We start from the raw sequence: 20,560 nt of genomic DNA on the forward strand, positions 1-20,560 counted from the left end.
TATTACTGTGCTGTGGCCTCATGTGGGGAGATTTGCTTCGGAAATGGAACAAAACTGGACATTGAAGGTGACTATCATATCATATCAATCAGGAATCTGCCTATTGTGTATTCTATTCAGTCAGGAAAAACAATTTAACAAACTAAATCAAATAATTATTCTCTTACTCATCTTTCACTTTTATTTATCTCTTTTCTTGTCATGCAGATTCACAGACAACCAGTTCCATTCTGTTCCTGTTGTCTGCTGCTTTGATTCCAAGTCTGATCGTTGTAGTTTTTCTCATTTAGGCACTGAAGAACAAATGGTTTGATTGTTGCGACGGTAAGCAAACTCAAGCGTACCCCAATGTAGTAAAAAGGGTTTTGACTTACTAGACTTCTCTGGATTGAAATCAACTTATTCCCTAAACACAGCCATGAAATTACGTCGATTTTGCTGATTGTTTTTGTAATTTTATAATCCAGCCTGCTTTTCATGGCAAACACGGACGGCAACAACTAACAGTGATCATCAAGGTCAGCAGGTAAGAAATGTGATGATAGAAATGACATGAATGTCTTTTCATTGTCATTTAGATGTGTGTATGTATATGATAAAATTATTTAAATTGTTTTATATTTCCTTACAGAGAGGTGAGGACTCTTTGGTTTATGCAGCACCGAGGTTTGCCAGGAGGAAGCCAGACCAAGACCTGAGGAGAGATGCAGCAGCAGCGAGGGAGGAGAGCGTCTACTCTAAATCTAGACTCTAGTCCAGTGATTCTCAAACTGTGGTACCACCGGTGGTACGCGGCGGAAGAAGAAAAAATCTGAACCTTCAAAAAATTTTAATGCGACTTAATATTAATGTTTGCATACGGTACACTACTACTCCTTACCGATAGTGGCACTGCGTGCAAACGTCAACTATTAGCTGACTATTACAGGCTAAACTTAACTGTGATGGCAAGGTGGTAAGCGGAGAAAGGGGGAAAAACGTATGAGCGGTCCAAATTCACTTAAATCGTGGCTCCAGAGGGGAACCAAAAGGTCGAAGTCTGCGGATCAGGAGGAGGATATCTTAAATAGCCTGAACGACGGTGAACGGAGTGCGAACGGAGTGCGAACATTAGCAGCAACATAAGTAGTGTGAAGTAGTGATGGCGAGATGAAGCTTCATGAAGCGGTGAAGCTTTCCATCCAATTGCTCAACACACGGGCTGAAGCTTCAACCGAACGGTTCATTTGCTCTACTGTTCCATCAAGTGGACAATAAATGCAAAACAGGCACTGATTCTATTGACACCATGGATTTGGTGTGTGAAGCTTTGAATTGAATAAATCAGAAGTGGTTAACCAGTCCAGCTCATAGAGCCACAAAACATTCCAAACACCATAGAGAAGAGCCATAGAGGTGACCGAGAATAAATCAAAATACAGGCTGGCGGTAAAATAACTCATCGGCACCTCGGCCGTGCCCTGAAGGCGAACTGGCAACTCACCAGCTACCAGTACGCTTACTTGGTCCATACGGGACTCGAACTGGTGACCCTCGGGTTCCCAAGCTGAATCCCTATGGACTGAGCTACTGCATCAAACAGTAAACAGAGAGACCGGCCCATCCCATAATCAGACGGCCTTGGGAGACGCAGTAGCGCAAAACCTCCGGTGTCATATTTTCGTTTAGTTTAACGCTTTCCTGCATCCATGGTGCTTCTCAGTAACACTAAGACTGCGTGCGCACATCAGAATGTTTCATGTTTGGAACATTAACGTTACTTAGAGACATCCGTCAAGATCGTGTGATGACAAATTATATGTGAAGAAATATTACATTGAAATCGGACCGCTTCTTGTCTGCATCGCCAAATATAGACCTGTGCATTTTAGATGTTTATTTTACAATATGAAAATCTTGTACACCAGAGAAAAATCAGTGAGCAGCACTCGAGCCGAGCCGCACGTCAGCCGGGGGATCGATTGCGTTTCGCTGCCCCTCATATCTCGAATCGCACGCCAAACCGGCGAACCAGGCTTCGAATGTCACCACATACGTCACCAACACACGCCTCGATACACGCTTCGCTAAAATCTTCCTGGATAACTCGACACACGCTTCGAAGCCTCGACACGAAAGGACACATCACTAGTGTGAAGTGTCCACAGCACCGGTAGCTAGCTGCAAAAAGCGAAAAACAATACTGAAAAAAAAATAGAAAAGGAGTCCGATAAAATATTACCACATTGTTGATGGATTATATAAAATATATGTTTTTATTTGTTATTGTGCACAGACACAGTAACAAGGTGACTTGTTCTTACGCTGGTTGAACAAAGGCTTTGTAGTTTGGCCTCATGTTTGTAATATGCTTAAGCTATAAAGAGGTCTGTAGTCCAACAACTGGACCTGCATAGGAGCATTTATATTAAGTTTGTGCTTTCTGATTTTTTTAACAGCTTCTGTCCAGAAATTCTATAATAATTATATTCTCTAATTATTACTGGCAGAGATGCTGCACGCCCACAGCAGTTGTTTACAAGACGTAAGATAGCATATTGCTGAGATGGGATGATGTCAGAATGAACTCTTGCATCAAGCAAACATAGGCGCCTATGCAAAATCCTAGCGATCAAAGGGTGTCTTTTGTCTGGCTTAGACATTAATGTAACACGTATGTACAATGTTGTGATAATTGGGCTAAAATTGTAGGAGGAGAGAAAATGTATTTACACATAAATGGGCGTGGCCTATGTGAATGGCTGCAGATAGACCCAAGGAAATTTGAGTCTATGCCATGAAATTCCAACTACCTTTTTAAAGATTATCCAAGGAAAAGTAAATCTTAGGCAACTGTTGCCAAAATATTCATTGGATAGCTCATGTGTGATTTCCTTCCTTGTTCAACTATAAGCATTGGACCAACAGACTACTCTGCGAACATTTGCTCAATTTCTATCTATTAAACCTAGACATCAAGCAGGAACGAGTATCACGCTAAAGCTGTTAATTTGATGAAATTGTTGTATCTAAGTCATTTTTGTGTGCTTTGGCCATAGTTGTAAATGCATTTGGTTTGCAAAATATCAAGGTTTATTGAGTGAATATTGTCCCACAACTGTGTCCCGATCGCAGTGCGTTCTGGTTCAAAGCTGGTTCTGGTAAAACCCATCCAGACATCATCTACGCAAATGTATAGACGATGTGTAGACATCATCTACACAAACGTGCCAGGTCTGCTTTCACATCCTGACGGATGCAAAACAGAGGAGACATAACTAACGGATGTTAGAGGCTGGTGTGCACAGCAGCTCCTGTGTATGATGTAGCGATCTTGCTGCATTCAAGTGATACATGGCTGGAAGCTCTGCCAGCAGACTGAAGGAGCACTCCAAGTCCCATTTGTGAGGGTAAGACTAGGGAGGGCCATAATACCCAGAAAGAGGCCAGCACTGGGGCTGCTCTACTCACTAATTAGATACGTCTTGATGCTAGGTACATTCAGTCACATTCCTATGACTGAAGCTTTTGGCCAGGAGAAGATGTTATCAGGCTGCGCCCAAATCTATTCAACATTTCGACCCTGATGGGTCGTCAGGGATGGACAGTCACTGTCAATCTTCTAATGGCTTCTGTCTCAACTCCTCCCTCCCGGTCCAAAGCAGACGAGATGTTCCTCTGCCTCCCCCAACCTACAAGCAGCTGTCTGTCTTCCTGACCCTTCCTGCTATTCCCAGACTGTAAGCAGCTTCCATGCTGACTGTGCCGGGAAACCCCATTGGCCAACCTCCACTGGAAGTAGCTATGCCTGCCATCCTCTGCACTGCTGGACCAGATCCTGGTACTTGGTGGCCTTCCTCTCTGGGGCCTCTTTCCATCTGTCTTCCCACAAGACCGTCAGTTCAATCAAGATGATCCTCTTCACCTGCTTAGACTAAATGATGACATCAGGCCTTACGGATGTTTAGACGACCTGGGATAGAGTAGTATCCTTCCCAGGTCCACCCTCATCTCCCATGACTGTACCAGTTGCAGGAGGCCTTTCTTGGTCTTGTTAGAGGAGGATGGTGGCTTCTCCCCTTACTTGATGAACTGTATGGATGTGTGCGTCCTTTGTCTCACCTTCTCCAAGATGTCAGCCAGTTCTTTGAGGAACTTGTGTTGGTATATCTAGCCCTGGCTAAGTACAAAACTCTTTCCCCACCTGGGGAGCTTCATTGGTGTTTGGACAGTGCCAAACACTGACCAGAGAAGGAAATAGATGTGGAAGCCTCCAAAGCATGGGCCATATGGTCTTCCACATTGGCAACTCCCACTGAGTGCAGGCTTCTTGTGATTCAAGTTCCAGGGCCCTTGACCTTCGCCCTACCTCCTACAGGTGTTGGACCTCGGCTTAAATCATTTCTCTCTTTTGCCTTGGGTCTGCTTTCCCCTACTGCTGGAAGTGGGTGGTTGGAAGTGTCCCCATGCACAGGTTCCCTATAGTGTGCTCCCACCTCAGTATGTCTCTGCCTGTGCCACTGATGTGTCAGCTGGCCATTTGTGTACTGATCTTAAGGTGACAGCTGCACCTCTGACCTTTTCATCACTGGAGTCTCCATACATTGTTGTACTTCACCACCTTGAACTCTTCTACCACTGATGATCGGGGTAGCTGTAACTGTACAGACCTGATGTATAGGCCTACCGACATGAAGCTTGGTGAATTTCCAAACCACCTGTGAAGATGTTTATTATACTCCCCTCTTGACTTCTTCCAGGGATGTCAGAAGCACTTCTTACCAGACTTTGAACTTTCCTGGTAAACCTGAGCCCTCGATCTTTCTCGCCACTTGTCTCTGCCTGTTCCACTGACTTGGATGTGTTTCATCACACCACCCAGACATTTTAGCTCACTCTAGATTAGAGTATCTGTTGTGCTCTACCTGTAACAAATTACTTTTACTGATACTGACAGATATTTTAAACACTGAGCAAAGTAGTTTCAGTCTCACAGCTCTTGCTCACTTTCTGGTCTGTATGTGTTCGTCTTATCTATATAACTATTCTCTAAAAATCCTTTATTAAAATATTTTGTTATGAGGATTTTTTGTGCAACTGTTCAACTGTGTCGTCTCACAGCAGGGTGTGAAGCTAAAGTTGAAACTCAAGTTTGTTTGCCATGGAAACATATAGCAAAGCCACATGCAGCAGCTACGCTTGTACTTGAAAGCTGTGGTTGGCCATCTCTTTCACCTCTGGCCAACCACCATGAGTGTTTCCTCAGAATAGGTCAGTGTACATGCATCAACAGGATGTGTGGTGAAGTACAAGATCGTGGGAAGGCTTCATTTAGTTTGCTTTAGTTTTATCGTCATTAAATACGACACGTGGACTTGACATTCTGCTACATCTGGGAGGCAGTAGCTCAGTGGGTAGAGCTTCTGCTTGGGAACCGGAGGGTCGCCGGTTCGAGCTCCTGCCGAGGTGCCTCTGAGCAAGGCACCGAACCCTCAATTGCTCCCCCCTCTGCGAAGGGTGGTAATGTAATGTAAGTCGCTTTGGATAAATGCGTCTGCCAAAAGATCGTAATGTAATGTAATCTCAATCATAACATGTGATTCCACAGCTAAGCATTGTCCCCTGTAATGTAACCAGGTACAAGAGGAGAGACAATAATGGTTCTATAGAAACAGTGAACCATCACACGATCAGACACGACAGTATGTGAGGCTTTTAAAGGTTTTCACCCTGCATGATTACTTTTGTAAGGGAAAAATATGGATAAATGCAATGAAGTTGGGGGTTAACAAAGGTTACATTACATCAGGATACTGGCTCTGACAGTCTGTTTACTACAAAGGATCGGATACAAAGCTTTGTGTTGTTAAACAGGCCAGGTTGTATTTGATTCTTTCATCTGGAATTGATAATGATAGAATCCATTTCACTCTTAATTCATGAAAATGTAGAGCTTTAAAGAGACCTGAAAGTGTGACACACTAGGTAGGTTAACTTTGTTTATATGTATATATGAGATACAAAATCTTTTAAACAAATACCTTTGGGACCAAATCTGTGAAATGATCCTTTGTGAAATCGTGGTCATATTTTTCTTCTCACCATGAAGGTGCCCCAGAACATTTATTGAAGATTGATATCTGAAAACAGAGATATGTCTTGTATGGTTGTCTCATTTAAGCACTTAAACTAATGTTAGTTTGCTGTGTGAGAACAGTTTCCTTTGCCGTTACCAGAGAAAAGCAGTTCAGTGTGGTCAAAAGCCGTTAGATTGTGGTGGGACTTATGTGGCCCAGAGAAGAGCACCAAATCTCAGTGACAAACAGGTGAACTATGGGAGAGTTTGTCTCAGTCTCCTGCCCCTAATAACCAACTGTTATTGTTTATGAACAATACAACTGTTGTGTAATCCTACTTAGGTTGTCTAAAGGGTTAAAAAAAAGTCTGACCACTTCCTGAAAAGTAAAACTGAGAACATGACAGGAAGAAGAGCCCAGTTCAGTTCATACCTTTTTGACAGGCAGCTGCAACAATGCTCAATGTTTGTCAGGGTGCCTGTAACTGTGCCTGCCTGCCTGCCTGCCTGCCTGCTTGCCTGCGTAAGTGTGTGTGTGTGTGTGTCATAAAGTCATTTATTGTAGTGCATGTTTACTTATCTACTATATTTCATGAAATGGGCTTTTTTATGCTTTTTCTGTTAATGTTCTCTAACCCTGTACAGATATTGAACATCTACCTGAGGAAAATCTTCATTGCTTGTATAATCCTGTAACAGCATCATATTGCCAGTGTATGATGGGACTCCAGGCTCCAACAGGACTGAAGGGAGACGATGATGTAACATGCAGAATGAAAGCAAAGTGAGTGAATAAAATGGTTCCTGAATTTTGACTTTAGTGTCATATAGTTTCACACCAGAAGATGGCAGTCACTTAAAGATCGGAGCTGATTAACCTGTACCTTCTTTACATTCATTTATATGAATCTAATATGAGTCTAAGATTAATGGGGTTGAACTTAATTTCTACTTACCTTCATGTCCAAGCACGCTCAACTGGACATGCAGAGAATCTAATAGGTGAAGTCCTAATGTAGAAGCCAACTCATGTAAACATTAAATGACAAAGTCTCGCTGCTCGTGTTGTTTCTTGGGTGTGAGTTGGAACATTTGGTTGCGATTGTTTCCACTGTGGCAGTGCTGTGCAAAACACACATGCCAGCGGGCCAATCAGATTAGTCTTGAGATTGTTCCCTCCCATTTGATATTAACACATCAAACATGAATCGTCTGTCAATGCAGTTTGAAGAGAATCAATCAGAGGATGCTGGTTATACTTTCTTTCATTCTCATTCTCAGAACTGGGCGTAAGTATGGGAAAAGGTTTTATACAAATGTATTTCAATTACTGTAATTTGTTTGAATGAATAAGGTTGAATGTTGCTCCTTAATCACTGCGTGTGTTTCATTTGTTTTACAGAATGCAAAGATGCTCCGAGCTTTGACACAAAAACAGTTCAAGTTGGAGAACCTGTGACCTTAACCTGTATCCGGGATAACTCTTGGAATTTAGTACGCTTATTCTGGATAAGACTTGCTTACGGAAAATTTCCAGAAGTTTTAGGAGGAGCATTTGCGTTTGATTCTGAAGTTGTTAATTCAACTCCTGGCTTTACAACAAAACAAGAGCCTGGAAGCTTTGTTCTTCACATAACAGAAACGGAGATGAGTGATTCTGGAGTTTACTGCTGTGTAAAAACAGACAGCCTCGACTTGACAGTTTTGAATGCAACATTGCTAAAATTTGAAGGTAAACATAGAATTTATTATTCTTGTTAAAGTCAAGAACCTGCTCAGATGATGACCTTTTTGTAATTTAAATCGTTACATGTTTCTGAATCAATGTGATGTGAAACTCTAACATGTCTCCAGGAATTCCTTAAGGATTTTATTGAAGTATTAATATGACTTTTCATGTTTTGTGTGACCCAGGAGCAGATCCTGATATCACTGCTGGCATTCAGACGTTTCCATCTGACCAAGCCCGTCCAGGAGACTCAGTGACTCTCCAGTGTTCGGTCCTCATTGATTCTGAGGACAAACACTGTCCAGGAGAGGACAGTGTGTTCTGGTTCAGAGCCAGAACAGATGGATCTCATCCCAGTTTCATTCATGCTCATGGTAACAGTGGTGATGAGTGTGAGAGACTTGTTGAGAGAGGCTCTCCACAGAGTTGTGTCTACAGCTTCTCTAAGCACGTCAGCTCCTCTGATGCTGGGACTTATTACTGTGCTGTGGCCTCATGTGGGGAGATTTGGTTTGGAAATGGAACAAAACTGAACACTGAAGGTAAATACATTGTTCTGTTAATTGAACAAATGGAGATAGATGTGCATACTGAGTCATATACGATTCACTGAAGTTCAAATAACTTTATCTATATCTCATCAAAAGGCATTATAATTATACTTTACTCATTGTGAATTTTCATTGTAGGAAGCAGCACGCAGGCATTTGGGGTCAATGTAATTGTGCCACTGTTATCTGCTGCTTTGGCCGTTAATTTGATTGTGATCGCTCTCCTCATTTACACCATAAAGAATAAAACATGTCACTGCTGCAAAGGTAAGAGAGCACACACACACACACACACACACACACACTCTAACATGTGTTGATTATTACTGACTGCTTGTTCATCTTATATTCCAGCTGCAACAGTCTGTGCGGATCAGCAAAGTCAGCAGGTAAGAAATAAAATATATCTTTAAAAGTAGTAGCAGTTAAATTTTTGTATATTAGTTTACTTTAAAAGGGATTCACATTTTTAACAGAATGTCTGAAATGTAAATTTTGTCGTATTATTGCATGTTGATGGAAGATGGAAGGAACCATTTAACCTCCCAAACCGACTTTTTCATATTTTTTTCACAAAAGAATTATTGAGGTCACTTACATGCTCTCATTAAACTCCATTCTTGCTTGACTGAAATAGCAACAGTAGACTCTGAGAGTGGGGTTGCTGTGTGTAAGTTCTTCACTCTGACAACATGTGTCTGTATTTCCTCAGAGAGATGAGGACCTGTTGGTTTATTCTGCACCAAACTTCACCAGGAGGAACTTTGGTGATGCAGAAGAAAGGCCTGTGAGAGCCGCTGAGGCAGAAAGCACCTACGCTAGAGTCAGAACTTAAGGTGGAGTCTCATTACTTCAGCACAGAAGATCAAATTTTCCTGTGACATTGTTCTGACCTAATTTAATAGTTTGGCCTTTGGTGATAGTGTTCCTTTGTTACTAACTATTAGATTGAGTGAAGTCTTCAATAAAAGAGTTGTGATAAAATGAAGCAGACGCAAGAAACGATTCCTGTCTGTGTAAAGAAATGTTTTCCACATTTCTTAAGCTTGAATTGTGAATTTTGGATGTTCAAAAATGTATATGAATAGACGTGTTCATGGTGAAGATTACATTTCCAAATACAATTTAAAAAGCCCAGCATCAATAACACAGATGGTGTAGTTAGATAGTGGCACCTGAACTGACAGGGTGAGCCAGTACAGGAGAGCCCAGCCAAGTGTTTTACATTAAGTTTGCAGCTTAACATGACTTCTGCATGTAGTTACAGGGGGAGAGTTCAGACTGCATGGGAAACAAACAGCAATGAATGTAGGACATAATATTCATGTCCAATTCTAATGGATATGTATAAACATATTGATATGGATAAACAAGCTTTATTTACATGGCATTTCATAGCTAATTTCACAAAATCTCCTGTAGTCAGTCAATGGTGTCTAAACTTTCAGTCTCTCTCTCTATCTATCTGTTTGTAAGTGTGAGCTTTCATGATACTTGCATTTGTCTGGTTTCCTGTTTTATTTTGTTCTCCCCTCTGTTCTCATTTCTTTGCCCTTGATGATTGTTGCCCCCCCTCCCTTATTGGTTTCACCTGTGTCTCATTGGTTTCCCTTTGTTCATGTTCACCTCCTGTCACATGTCTTTGTCTAGCCATCAGTTGTCAAAGTGTGTTTAGACTCCATTTTGTGTTACCCTTTGCCAGTTTGTGTTGTTATCTTGTTCTGTTGTTCCAGTTATGGGCCCTGTTTCTTGTTTTCTCCTGGTGTGGATCCTGTTTTTCTGCTGTCGTGTTCCTGGATTCCTCCTTTGTACCTTGAGCTACTTCATTAGTGCCTAGTAAGTGTTTATATGTCTGCTTTGTGTTTGTTGTGGATTACCCTTGCAAATGTGGCCTAAAACAATTTATACATGTAACAATTGGTAGATTGAAGTTCTGATAATGTTATAGGTCATTTTTTGGTTGAATATGGAGCTTTGTTTGGAATTTCATGTTGCAAAAGTATATTCATGCAGAAGTTGGTGCTTGTATCACAATTAGATTTTTTCAAATATCTGCTTTCACCACCAATGATTGCCTGGTATTGATTCTTCAGTCAGGATCTGATTTGGGTGAGGGATGTTAATGGATGATTCTTATGTTGAATGTTAAACTGCCATTGAAACTCCACTGACGTCCATGTCTGAGTTCAGATGCAACATGGGGCAGCCTGGCTCTGGATGGTAGATCAGTTGTCTGGTTCAGTTCCAGCCTGTCATTGTTCCTTAACAAGACATTGAACCTCTCACTGCTCCGGATGTGCTGGTTGGTGCCGTGCGTAGTGTGTCCCTGCCATCAGTGTATGAGTGAGTGAACATGGTTATTGTTAGTTTTTCTAGCTGTTATTGGTCTTTTTGTTTTTCTTTTCCTGCATCCTTTGAACTCCTTGAAATAAAAATTGATGAGATAAATATACATTTAATCTCCCTTATCTGATGAGATTGTGATTGCTGTCATCTCTGAATGTCTGAACTAGTCAAACATCTTGATAATTATGATTAAAGCTGCTGGTCTGTTAGAGCTTGTTCCTGCCAAAAGATGGCAGCAGTGTCTAAGGAGATGGTGAAGGTAGAATACACACGTCAAAGCTGAGAGGCCTAACAGTAGTAACCACAGTTCACCCAGGGGCTTAACTTAAACATGCCATCTTGATGTTAAGTTAAATCCTATTATTCTGAGCTTGTTGGGATGTTGTCTTACGACCATTTTGCAGACGCTTTTATCCAAAGCGACTTACATTACATTACCACCCTTCGCAGAGGGGGGAGCAATTGAGGGTTTGGTGCCTTGCTCAGGGGCACCTCAGCAGGGACTCGAACCGGCAACCCTCCGGTTCCCAAGCGGAGGCTCTACTCACTGAGCTACTGCCTCCCAACTACTGTCTTGACTTGTGTTAATCAACACATTTGAGTATGAAAAGGTTGAATGAATATTGTCTCCTTCCACCTGCAAATTGTTCTGGACCAAATAGTGCAACAATTGAAACAGCGACATTGAACACAATGAAAGCATCAGCACACAAAAGCACACAAAATGATGGTGAAAGCACTGTCACGTGTGTATATTAAAAACACTGAGCTGATATTAAGCATTGCCACTACAGCCCGTGTGTTTAACACACTGAAGAAAGCAGCCAATCAGATTGAAGTTAAGTTGCTCCCTCCCTTTTGATTGTTCCCTCCCCTTTGATATAGTCTCATTTACATTAATCATCTTGCAGCACATTCCAATGTACCCACTGTGTGCTGTGGATAAACCAGAAAATGTTGATTGTATTGTGCATAGCGCTTGTTCTCTCAATTGGCCGTAAGTACAGTATATGTAGAACGTTCATGTTCAAGCTTGCTATGTCTTAGGCATTGTTTTCCCTTGTACAGTTAAACAGGTGGTGATGTACAGTTTATAAAGTCTTTCTTACTTACTACTCTGTATTTGATTTGTTTTTCAGGATCAGACAGTCAAAGCTTTGTGACAAAAACTGTTGGTGCTGGAGACGATGTGACTCTAACATGTACACGCAACTCTGCACTGTCAGGAGTGTTAATGTGGATGAAGCTTGTGACTGGAAACCTGCCTGAAATCTTAGCAATCACTTACACGTTTGATTATGGCTTACCCAAAGTACTTGGCCCTGACTTTACAGTAGAGCAAAAACCTGAATCCTTTACTCTTCATATGAAAAATATAAGGACAACTGATGCTGCTTTTTACTACTGTACAGAAGTCGCTGGACTCAACATAACAATTTTGAATGCAACTCTTCTGAGAGTCAAAGGTAAACAGATTGATGATGATGAAGCTTAATTTTTAATCTCTGTTTATGCTGGGCATGAACTTTCTGAGCGAGCAAATTCATCACATAACATGCATGATCACACTGAATGATGGCTGCCTCAATTTGTGTGTTTGTAATATCTTTCAAAACTTAAGAAATAAAGGTTACGTTGTGCTTTCTCAAATATAAACCCAAATTATTTTTGAACAGGATTGGATTTTGGACACAGGTTGGATGTATTTCATGTTGCTTCATACTATGCGTTCTTACTGCAGTACAATTTCATTTTCATTGCAGACAGTAGGAACATTTTCACTGCTTGTTTTTTGTTTCCCAGGGCCAGGACGTGATATCAACGCTGTCATTTTCCCACCTGATCCAGTCCGTCCAGGAGACTCTGTGACCCTCCAGTGTTCAGTCACTTACTATGAGGAAAAAACCTGTCCAGAAGACCGAGTGTACTGGTTTAAAGCCGGATCAGATGAATCTAACCCCAGTTTGATTTACGCTCATGGAAACAGTGGTGATGGATGTCAGAAGCCCCTCATGCCCCCTGTACAGAGTTGTTTCTACAGCTTCTCTAAGAACGTCAGCTCCTCTGATGCTGGGACTTATTACTGTGCTGTGGCCACATGTGGGGAGATTTGGTTTGGAAATGGAAGAAAACTGGACATTGAAGGTGACTGCCGTTTAGGTGTAATTCTGCACAAAGAGAAAATGTAATATTTATTTCCACTGTCTGTTCCTCTCATTTCAGCAAACAGCTTATGGTCAGTTGCAGCTTCATGGAAGTTAGTTTTCTCTGCTTATTGGGCCATAAGTGTGATTGTCATAGCTGCCCTCATTCACGCCATCAAGACAAAAGCATGCGACTGCTGCAAAGGTGTTTCTCTACTCACTGTTGCCCTTTTGCCAGTGGATTCACTGGATTCTCATTGAATCGGTCAACATAACTATTAATTTAATCTTTATTCCCTGCTGTTAACATTTTTTTCATTTGTATTTCATAATCCAGAGCTGCAAACAAATGCTGCAGCAGCCAGAGGTGATCAATGGAGTCTGCGGGTAGGTAAAGTTATAATGGATAGAAATTGTAGTAATTACTTCTACTACTTCTACTGCATGACATGTATGTGCTGTATTTCCATAGAGAGACATGAGGGATTATTCTGCAGTCGTCTTTGCCGTGAAGAAAACTGCAAGCAGAGATGTAAAAGCAGCAGAGCGAGATCACATCTACGCTGCAGTCAGAGCTTTTGGACTGGATTAGCAGGTCAAACAGTGGATTATTCAGCAGCAATAACTGCACTATGTTAATGCTTGTTTACTCAATTCTACAATCAGCTTGTTCTTTGTGTATATCTGTTATCATATGTGCAACAATTTGGGATGCTATAACCATAAAAATTAAGGAAGTAAAATTATTGAGCCGCATGCAGATACTGTGATACAGATACAGAGTGTGACAATGCCATCATTACTTTTCGGTCATTTAGCAGACGCTTTTATCCAAAGCGACTTCCAATAAGAGCGATCAACATAGGTAGGTAAAAGAACTTCAGGTCACAAGAAACATCACATATCACAATAATTCGGGGGGCAGTAGCTCAGTCGGTAGGGCTTCCGCTTGGGAACCGGAGGGTCTGCCGAGGTGCCCCTGAGCAAGGCAACGAACCCCCAACTGCTCCCCCCTCTGTAATGGGAGGTAATGTAATGTAAGTCGCTTTGGATAAAAGCATCTGCTAAATAATCATAATGTAATTAACTTGGTGTTATCTGATAAGAAATGACAAACTTTCAGTAAAATCGCAGAATCGCTAATTTTTTACTTAATTTAGACAGCTAGCAATATGACACAGCTAGAGATAAGGTAGAGCTAGCCTAGAACCTGCAACATCACATAACCCATGACATCATGAAGACAATATGTTTAAAAAATAGAATATACCATTTTGATTACTCAATGCATGTTAGTTATTCCTAGTACTAGTTCATGTATATTGTACATTTTGGGTAAATGTATCATTGTTTCTTCTATCTGTCTAAGATGCAAGATTTTAAATTTCTTGAAATGTTTTGTAGCACGTTTGCCACCATATATCAATAAAGGTTGAATGACTGACAGCTTTGAATGACTTGTTGAATGCATGACTGACATCAGACATGACTTTTTGCCATACAAATTATTGTCATTAAGAAAATGATTCAAACACTTTCTGTTTCACTGTATTTTATTAAAGCGTAATCAGAAAAGGAAACACACAAAGCTGAGCCTTGGGGTCAGAGACTCTGCTCAGGTACACAAAGGGCCAGTGAGGGGTTTGGTCTGTTCTCATTTCAGAGTACACACTTTCAATTTAGATTTACATTCCAGCGTGTTATGATCCTCTGTTTTTGTGTTGTGTGTATTTCCTGTTTTATTTTGTGGTTGTCCTGTTGTGTATTTGACTTCCTGCCCTTCTTTTCCTGTCTGGCATTACCTGATTGCTTCCTCCTGTTTAATTGTCCTCACCTGTTCCCCGTTGTCATCAACCCTGTGTGTATCTCGTCTGCATCTTTCCCTCACCTCTTGACGGTTCTTACTGGTTGTTTCCTGGTGCTTTACTTTATTGCTCTCATCAGTCAAGTGCAAAGATCCTGGTACTTGGTGGCCTTCCTCTCTGAGGCCTCTTTCCATCCGTCTTCCCTCAAGACCCTCAGTTCAGTCAGGATGATCCTCTTAACCTGCTTAGACCAAATGATGACGTCAGTCCTTGGAGATGTTTAGACGACCTGGGGAAAGTGTAGTATCCCTCCGAGGTCCACCCTCATCTCCCATGATTGTGCCAGTTCCACGAGGCCTTTCTTGGTCTTGTTCTAGGATAATGGTGGCTTCTCCCCTTCCCTGATGAACTGTATGGATGGAGCAGGTCAGTCTGATTTCTGTCTCACCTGCTCAAGATGTCAGCCAGTGCTCGGTGTCTCATCTATTCATGTGTGTGTATGCTTATTCAAAATGAGTAATATGTATTTGTTTGACGCTGTAGGGAGGCAAACCTGGGTCTCTGCAGTGGGGGGTGAATGTTTTACCCCAACACCACCTGCTCTTTATGTCCTTATGTGAAACTGTCACTCTTGTGTGGTGTCACAGCAGGGTGTGAAGTTGAGGTCGAAACTAAAGTTGATTTGCCATGGAAACAAATGGCAAAGCCACATGCAGCAGCTACGCTTGTACATGTATGCTGTGGTTGGCCATCTCTTTCACCTATTGCCAACCACCAAGTGTGTTTACTCAAAATAGATCTGTGTTTCAGTATGAACAGGATGTTTGAAGTACAAGAGGGTGGGGAGGCTTCAGCAGGATTCATAGTTTCCCTGCTCTCTTTGGTTTTAGCTTGGTTGAATATGACACATTGACATGAAAAAGCTAAACATTGTCACTGTCCCTAATGTAATGAGGCACAAGAGGAGAGACAATAATGAATCAGTAACAGTGAATCCTCCATCGTCTCAGGTACGGCAGTATGGGAGACTTTCAGAGGTCAGCTTGATCAAAAGCAGCAAGATTGTTGTTGGTGGTCGGACTTCTGTTGCCCAAAGCAGAGCGCCATAACCTTGACTGCTTCAAAGCAAATGTGCAGTGACAAACAGATGAACTTTGCTCCTAATAATTAATTCTTATTCTTTATGAATATTACTACTGTAATCCTACTGATCTTGTCTCAATGTTTTTTTAAATAAGTCAGACCACTTCCTGACATTAAAACTGAGAACATGACAGGAAGAAGAGGCCAGTTCACTTCACACCTTTTTGACAGACAGCCGCAACAATGATTAACGTGTGTGTGTGTGTGTGTGTGTGTGTGTGTGTGTGTGTGTGTGTGTGTGTGTGTGTGTGTGTGTGTGTGTGTGTGTGTGTGTGTGTGTGTGTGTGTGTGTGTGTGTGTGTGTGTGTGTGTGTGTGTGTGTGTGTGTGTGTGTGTGTGTGTGTGTGTGTGTGTGCCAGAAAAAATACATGTTAAAGATGTTACTAGTTCATGTATAATGTACATTTCAGGTAAATGTATTTCATTATCTCTTCTATCTGTCTGCTACTCAGATGCAACATTTTAATTTTCTTCAAATGTTTTGCAGCACATTTGCCACCATATATCAATAAAGGTTGAATGACTGACAGCTTTGAATGACTTGTTGAATACATGACTGACATCAGACTGACTTTTGGCCATAGAAATTATTGTCTTTAAAAAAATGATTCAAACACATTCTGTTTCACCGTATTTTATTAAAGTGTAATCAGTTTGTTTTCTCTGCTTATTCGGCCATAAGTGTGATTGTCATAGCTGCCCTCATTCACGCCATCAAGACAAAAGCATGAAAGCAAAGTGAGTGAATAAAAAGGTTCCTGAAGCTCTGACTTTAAGTTTTCCACCAGAAGATAGCAGTCATCATGTAAAGATCAGAGCTTGATGTAACACATTTTACACATATCTAAGATGAAGTGACTGAACATGAACATGAGAGGTGGAGGTTAAGTGGATTAAAAGCAAAAACCTGATGCAACAAAATACAGAATATGATTTACATACAAATCTTTCAAATACATTGCAATTATATTCCACTGAGAGATCTATACATTTTATATGAATATAATACAAGTCTCACATTTATGTGGTTGCACTTAATGTCTAATTACCTTCATTTGTAATCCAACAAGAATCCAACAGGTGGAACCCAAAATGTCGATAGTCGACAAACCACAGAAAAATCACATTAAGTATTTTGATGGGATCACTGCTCGTGTCAATGATAGAAACCAACCTTATGAAAACCATAAATGACAAAGCCTTGCTGCTCATGTTGTTTCCTGGGTTTAGGTTGGAACATTTGGTTGCGATTGTTTCCACTGTGGCGGTGCTGTGCAAAACACAAACATGCCAACAGGCCAATCGGATTAGTTTTGAGATTGTTCCCTCCCATTTGATATTAACACATCAAACATGAATCGTCAGTGCAGTTTGAAGAGAATCAATCGGAGGATGCTGATTATACTTTCTATCATTCTCATTCTCAGAACTGGGCGTAAGTATGGGAAAAGGTTTTACTACAAATGTATTTCAATTACTGTAATTTTGAATGAATTTGGTTGAATGTTGCTCCTTAATCACAGCGTGTGTTTCATTTGTTTTACAGAATGCAAAGATGCTCCGAGCTTTGATACAAAAACTGTTCGAGTTGGAGAACCTGTGACCTTAACTTGTATCCGGGATAAGTCTTGGAATCCAGCACGCTTATTCTGGATCAGACTTGCTTATGGAAAATTTCCTGAAGTTTTAGGAGGAGCATATGCTTTTGATTCTGAAATTGTTCATTCAACACTTCGCTTTACAGCAAAACAAGAGCCTGGAAGCTTTGTTCTGCATATTAATAAAACAGAGATGAGTGATTCTGGACTTTACTGCTGTTTAAAATCAAAACGCCTCGACATGACAGTTTTGAATGCAACATTCCTAAAAATCGAAGGTAAACACAAAAATTACATTTCTTGTAAAAGGCAAGAACCGCTTTTGTTAAAATGTAAACCTGCTCAGCTGTTGACCTTTTTGTCATTTAAATCGTAACATGTTTCTGTTTTAATGTTATGTGAGACTCTAACATGTCTCCAGGAATTCCTTAAGAATTCTATTGAAGTGAGTTTCTCTTGTTTTGCTTGACCCAGGAGCAGATCCTGATATCACTGTCGACATTCAGACGTTTCCATCTGACCAAGCCCGTCCAGGAGACTCAGTGACTCTCCTGTGTTCGGTCCTCATTGATTCTGAGGACAAACTCTGTCCAGGAGAGGACAGTGTGTTCTGGTTCAGAGCCAGATCAGATGGATCTCATCCCAGTTTCATTCATGCTCATGGTAACAGTAGTGATGAGTGTGAGAGACGTGTTGAGAGAGGCTCTCCACAGAGTTGTGTCTACAGCTTCTCTAAGCACGTCAGCTCCTCTGATGCTGGGACTTATTACTGTGCTGTGGCCTCATGTGGGGAGATTTGGTTTGGAAATGGAACAAACCTGAACCCTGAAGGTAAATACATTTTTGGATTCAATTCTGCACAAAGTGAAAATTAAATATTCATTTCCACTGTCTGTTCCTCTTGTTTCAGCAAACAGCTCATGGTCAGTTGCAGATTCATGGAAGGACAATGTGATTCTGTTAGTTTTCTCTGCTTATTGGGCCATAAGTGTGATTGTCATAGCTGCCCTCATTCACGCCATCAAGACAAAAGCATGTGACTGCTGCAAAGGTATTTCTCTACTCACTGTGGCCTTTTTGCCAGTTGATTCACTGGATTCTCAGTGAATCAGTCAACATAACTATTATATGAAAAAGACCTCTCCATTCACTGCTGTCAACATTTTTTCATTCTTATTTCATAATCCAGAGCTGCAAACAAATGCTGCAGGAGCCAGAGGTGATCAATGGAGTCAGCGGGTATGGGGATTAATAATCGATCAATAATATTGTAGCAATGACTTCTACTACTACTGAATGACATGTATGTGCTGTATTTCCATACAGAGACATGAGGGATTATTCTGCAGTCGTCTTTGCCGTGAAGAAAACTGCTAGCAGAGATGTAAAAGCAGCAGAGCGAGATCAGATCTACGCTGCAGTCAGCGCTTTTGGACTGGATTAGCAGGTCAAACAGTGGATTACTCAGCAGCAATAACTGCACTATTTTAATGCTTTCTCAATTCTACAATTATTTTGTTCTATGTGTATATCAGTTATCATATGTGCATAATTTGGGATGCTATATCCATAAAAATGAAGGACAGCAGGTCAAATTATTGAGTCACATGCAGATACTGTGATACAGATACAGAGTGTAACAATGCCATCATATCATAATAATTAACTTGGTGTTATCTGATAAATCAAGAAATTACAAACTTTCAGTTAAATCGCACAATCGCTAAATCTTACTTGATTTAGACAGCTAGCAACATGACACAGCTAGAGATAAGGTAGAGCTAGCCTAGAACCTGCAACATCACATAACCCATGACATCATGAAGACAATATGTTTAAAAAATAGAATATACCATTTTGATTACTCAATGCATGTTAGTTATTACTAGTACTAGTTCATGTATATTGTACATTTTGGGTAAATGTATCATTATTTCTTCTATCTGTCTAAGATGCAAGATTTTAAATTTCTTGAAATGTTTTGTAGCACGTTTGCCACCATATATCAATAAAGGTTGAATGACTGACAGCTTTGAATGACTTGTTGAATGCATGACTGACATCAGACATGACTTTTTGCCATAGAAATTATTGTCATTAAGAAAATGATTCAAACACATTCTGTTTCACCGTATTTTATTAAAGCGTAATCAGAAAAGGAAACACACAAAGCTGAGCCTTGGGGTCAGAGACTCTGCTCAGGTACACAAAGGGCCAGTGTGGGGTTTGGTCTGTTCTCACATCAGAGTACACACTTTCAATTAGATTTACATTCCAGTGTGTTATGATCCTCTGTTTTTGTGTTGTGTGTATTTCCTGTTTTATTTTGTGGTTGTCCTGTTGTGTATTTGACTTCCTGCCCTTCTTTTCCTGTCTGGCATTACCTGATTGCTTCCTCCTGTTTAATTGTCCTCACCTGTTCCCCGTTGTCATCAACCCTGTGTGTATATCGTCTGCATCGTTCCCTCACCTCTTGACGGTTCTTACTGGTTGTGTCCTGGTGCTTTACTTTATTGCTCTCATCAGTCAAGTGCAAAGATCGTGGTACTTGGTAGCCTTCCTCTCTGAGGCCTCTTTCCATCTGTCTTCCCTCAAGACCCTCAGTTCAGTCAGGATGATCCTCTTAACCTGCTTAGACCAAATGATGACGTCAGTCCTTGGAGATGTTTAGACAACCTGGGGAAAGTGTAGTATCCCTCCGAGGTCCACCCTCATCTCCCATGATTGTGCCAGTTCCACGAGGCCTTTCTTGGTCTTGTTCTAGGATAATGGTGGCTTCTCCCCTTCCCTGATGAACTGTATGGATGGAGCAGGTCAGTCTGTCTTCTGTCTCACCTGCTCCAAGATGTCAGCCAGTGCTCGGTGTCTCATCTATTCATGTGTGTGTATGCTTATTCAAAATGAGTAATATTTATTTGTTTGACACTGTAGGGAGGCAAACCTGGGTCTCTGCAGTGGGGGCTGAATGTTTTACCCCAACACCACCTGCTCTTTATGTCATAATGTGAAACTGTCACTCTTGTGTGGCGTCACAGCAGGGTGTGTAGTTGAGGTCGAAACTAAAGTTGATTTGCCATGGAAACAAATAGCAAAGCCACATGCAGCAGCTACGCTTGTACATGTATGCTGTGGTTGGCCATCTCTTTCACCTATTGCCAACCACCAAGTGTGTTTACTCAAAATAGATCT

General features: G+C 41.1%; 1 protein-coding gene across 1 annotated transcript in view; it reads left to right on the forward strand.

Moving 5' to 3' along the window:
- Positions 1-7,290: 7,290 nt before the first annotated feature.
- Positions 7,291-20,560, forward strand: part of LOC142999432 (uncharacterized) — a 90,632-nt gene continuing 77,362 nt past the window's right edge. The window contains exon 1 of the mRNA XM_076149000.1: positions 7,291-7,344. Within this exon, the coding sequence (XP_076005115.1) occupies positions 7,302-7,344 (43 nt within the window). The 5' untranslated portion in view covers positions 7,291-7,301. The remainder of the gene's footprint in view (positions 7,345-20,560) is intronic.

This window comes from Genypterus blacodes, unplaced genomic scaffold (genome assembly GCF_046128005.1).
Source record: "Genypterus blacodes isolate CSIRO-AG114 ecotype Tasmania unplaced genomic scaffold, CSIRO-AGI_Gbla_v1 ptg000044l_1, whole genome shotgun sequence".
Lineage (NCBI taxonomy): Eukaryota > Metazoa > Chordata > Actinopteri > Ophidiiformes > Ophidiidae > Genypterus > Genypterus blacodes.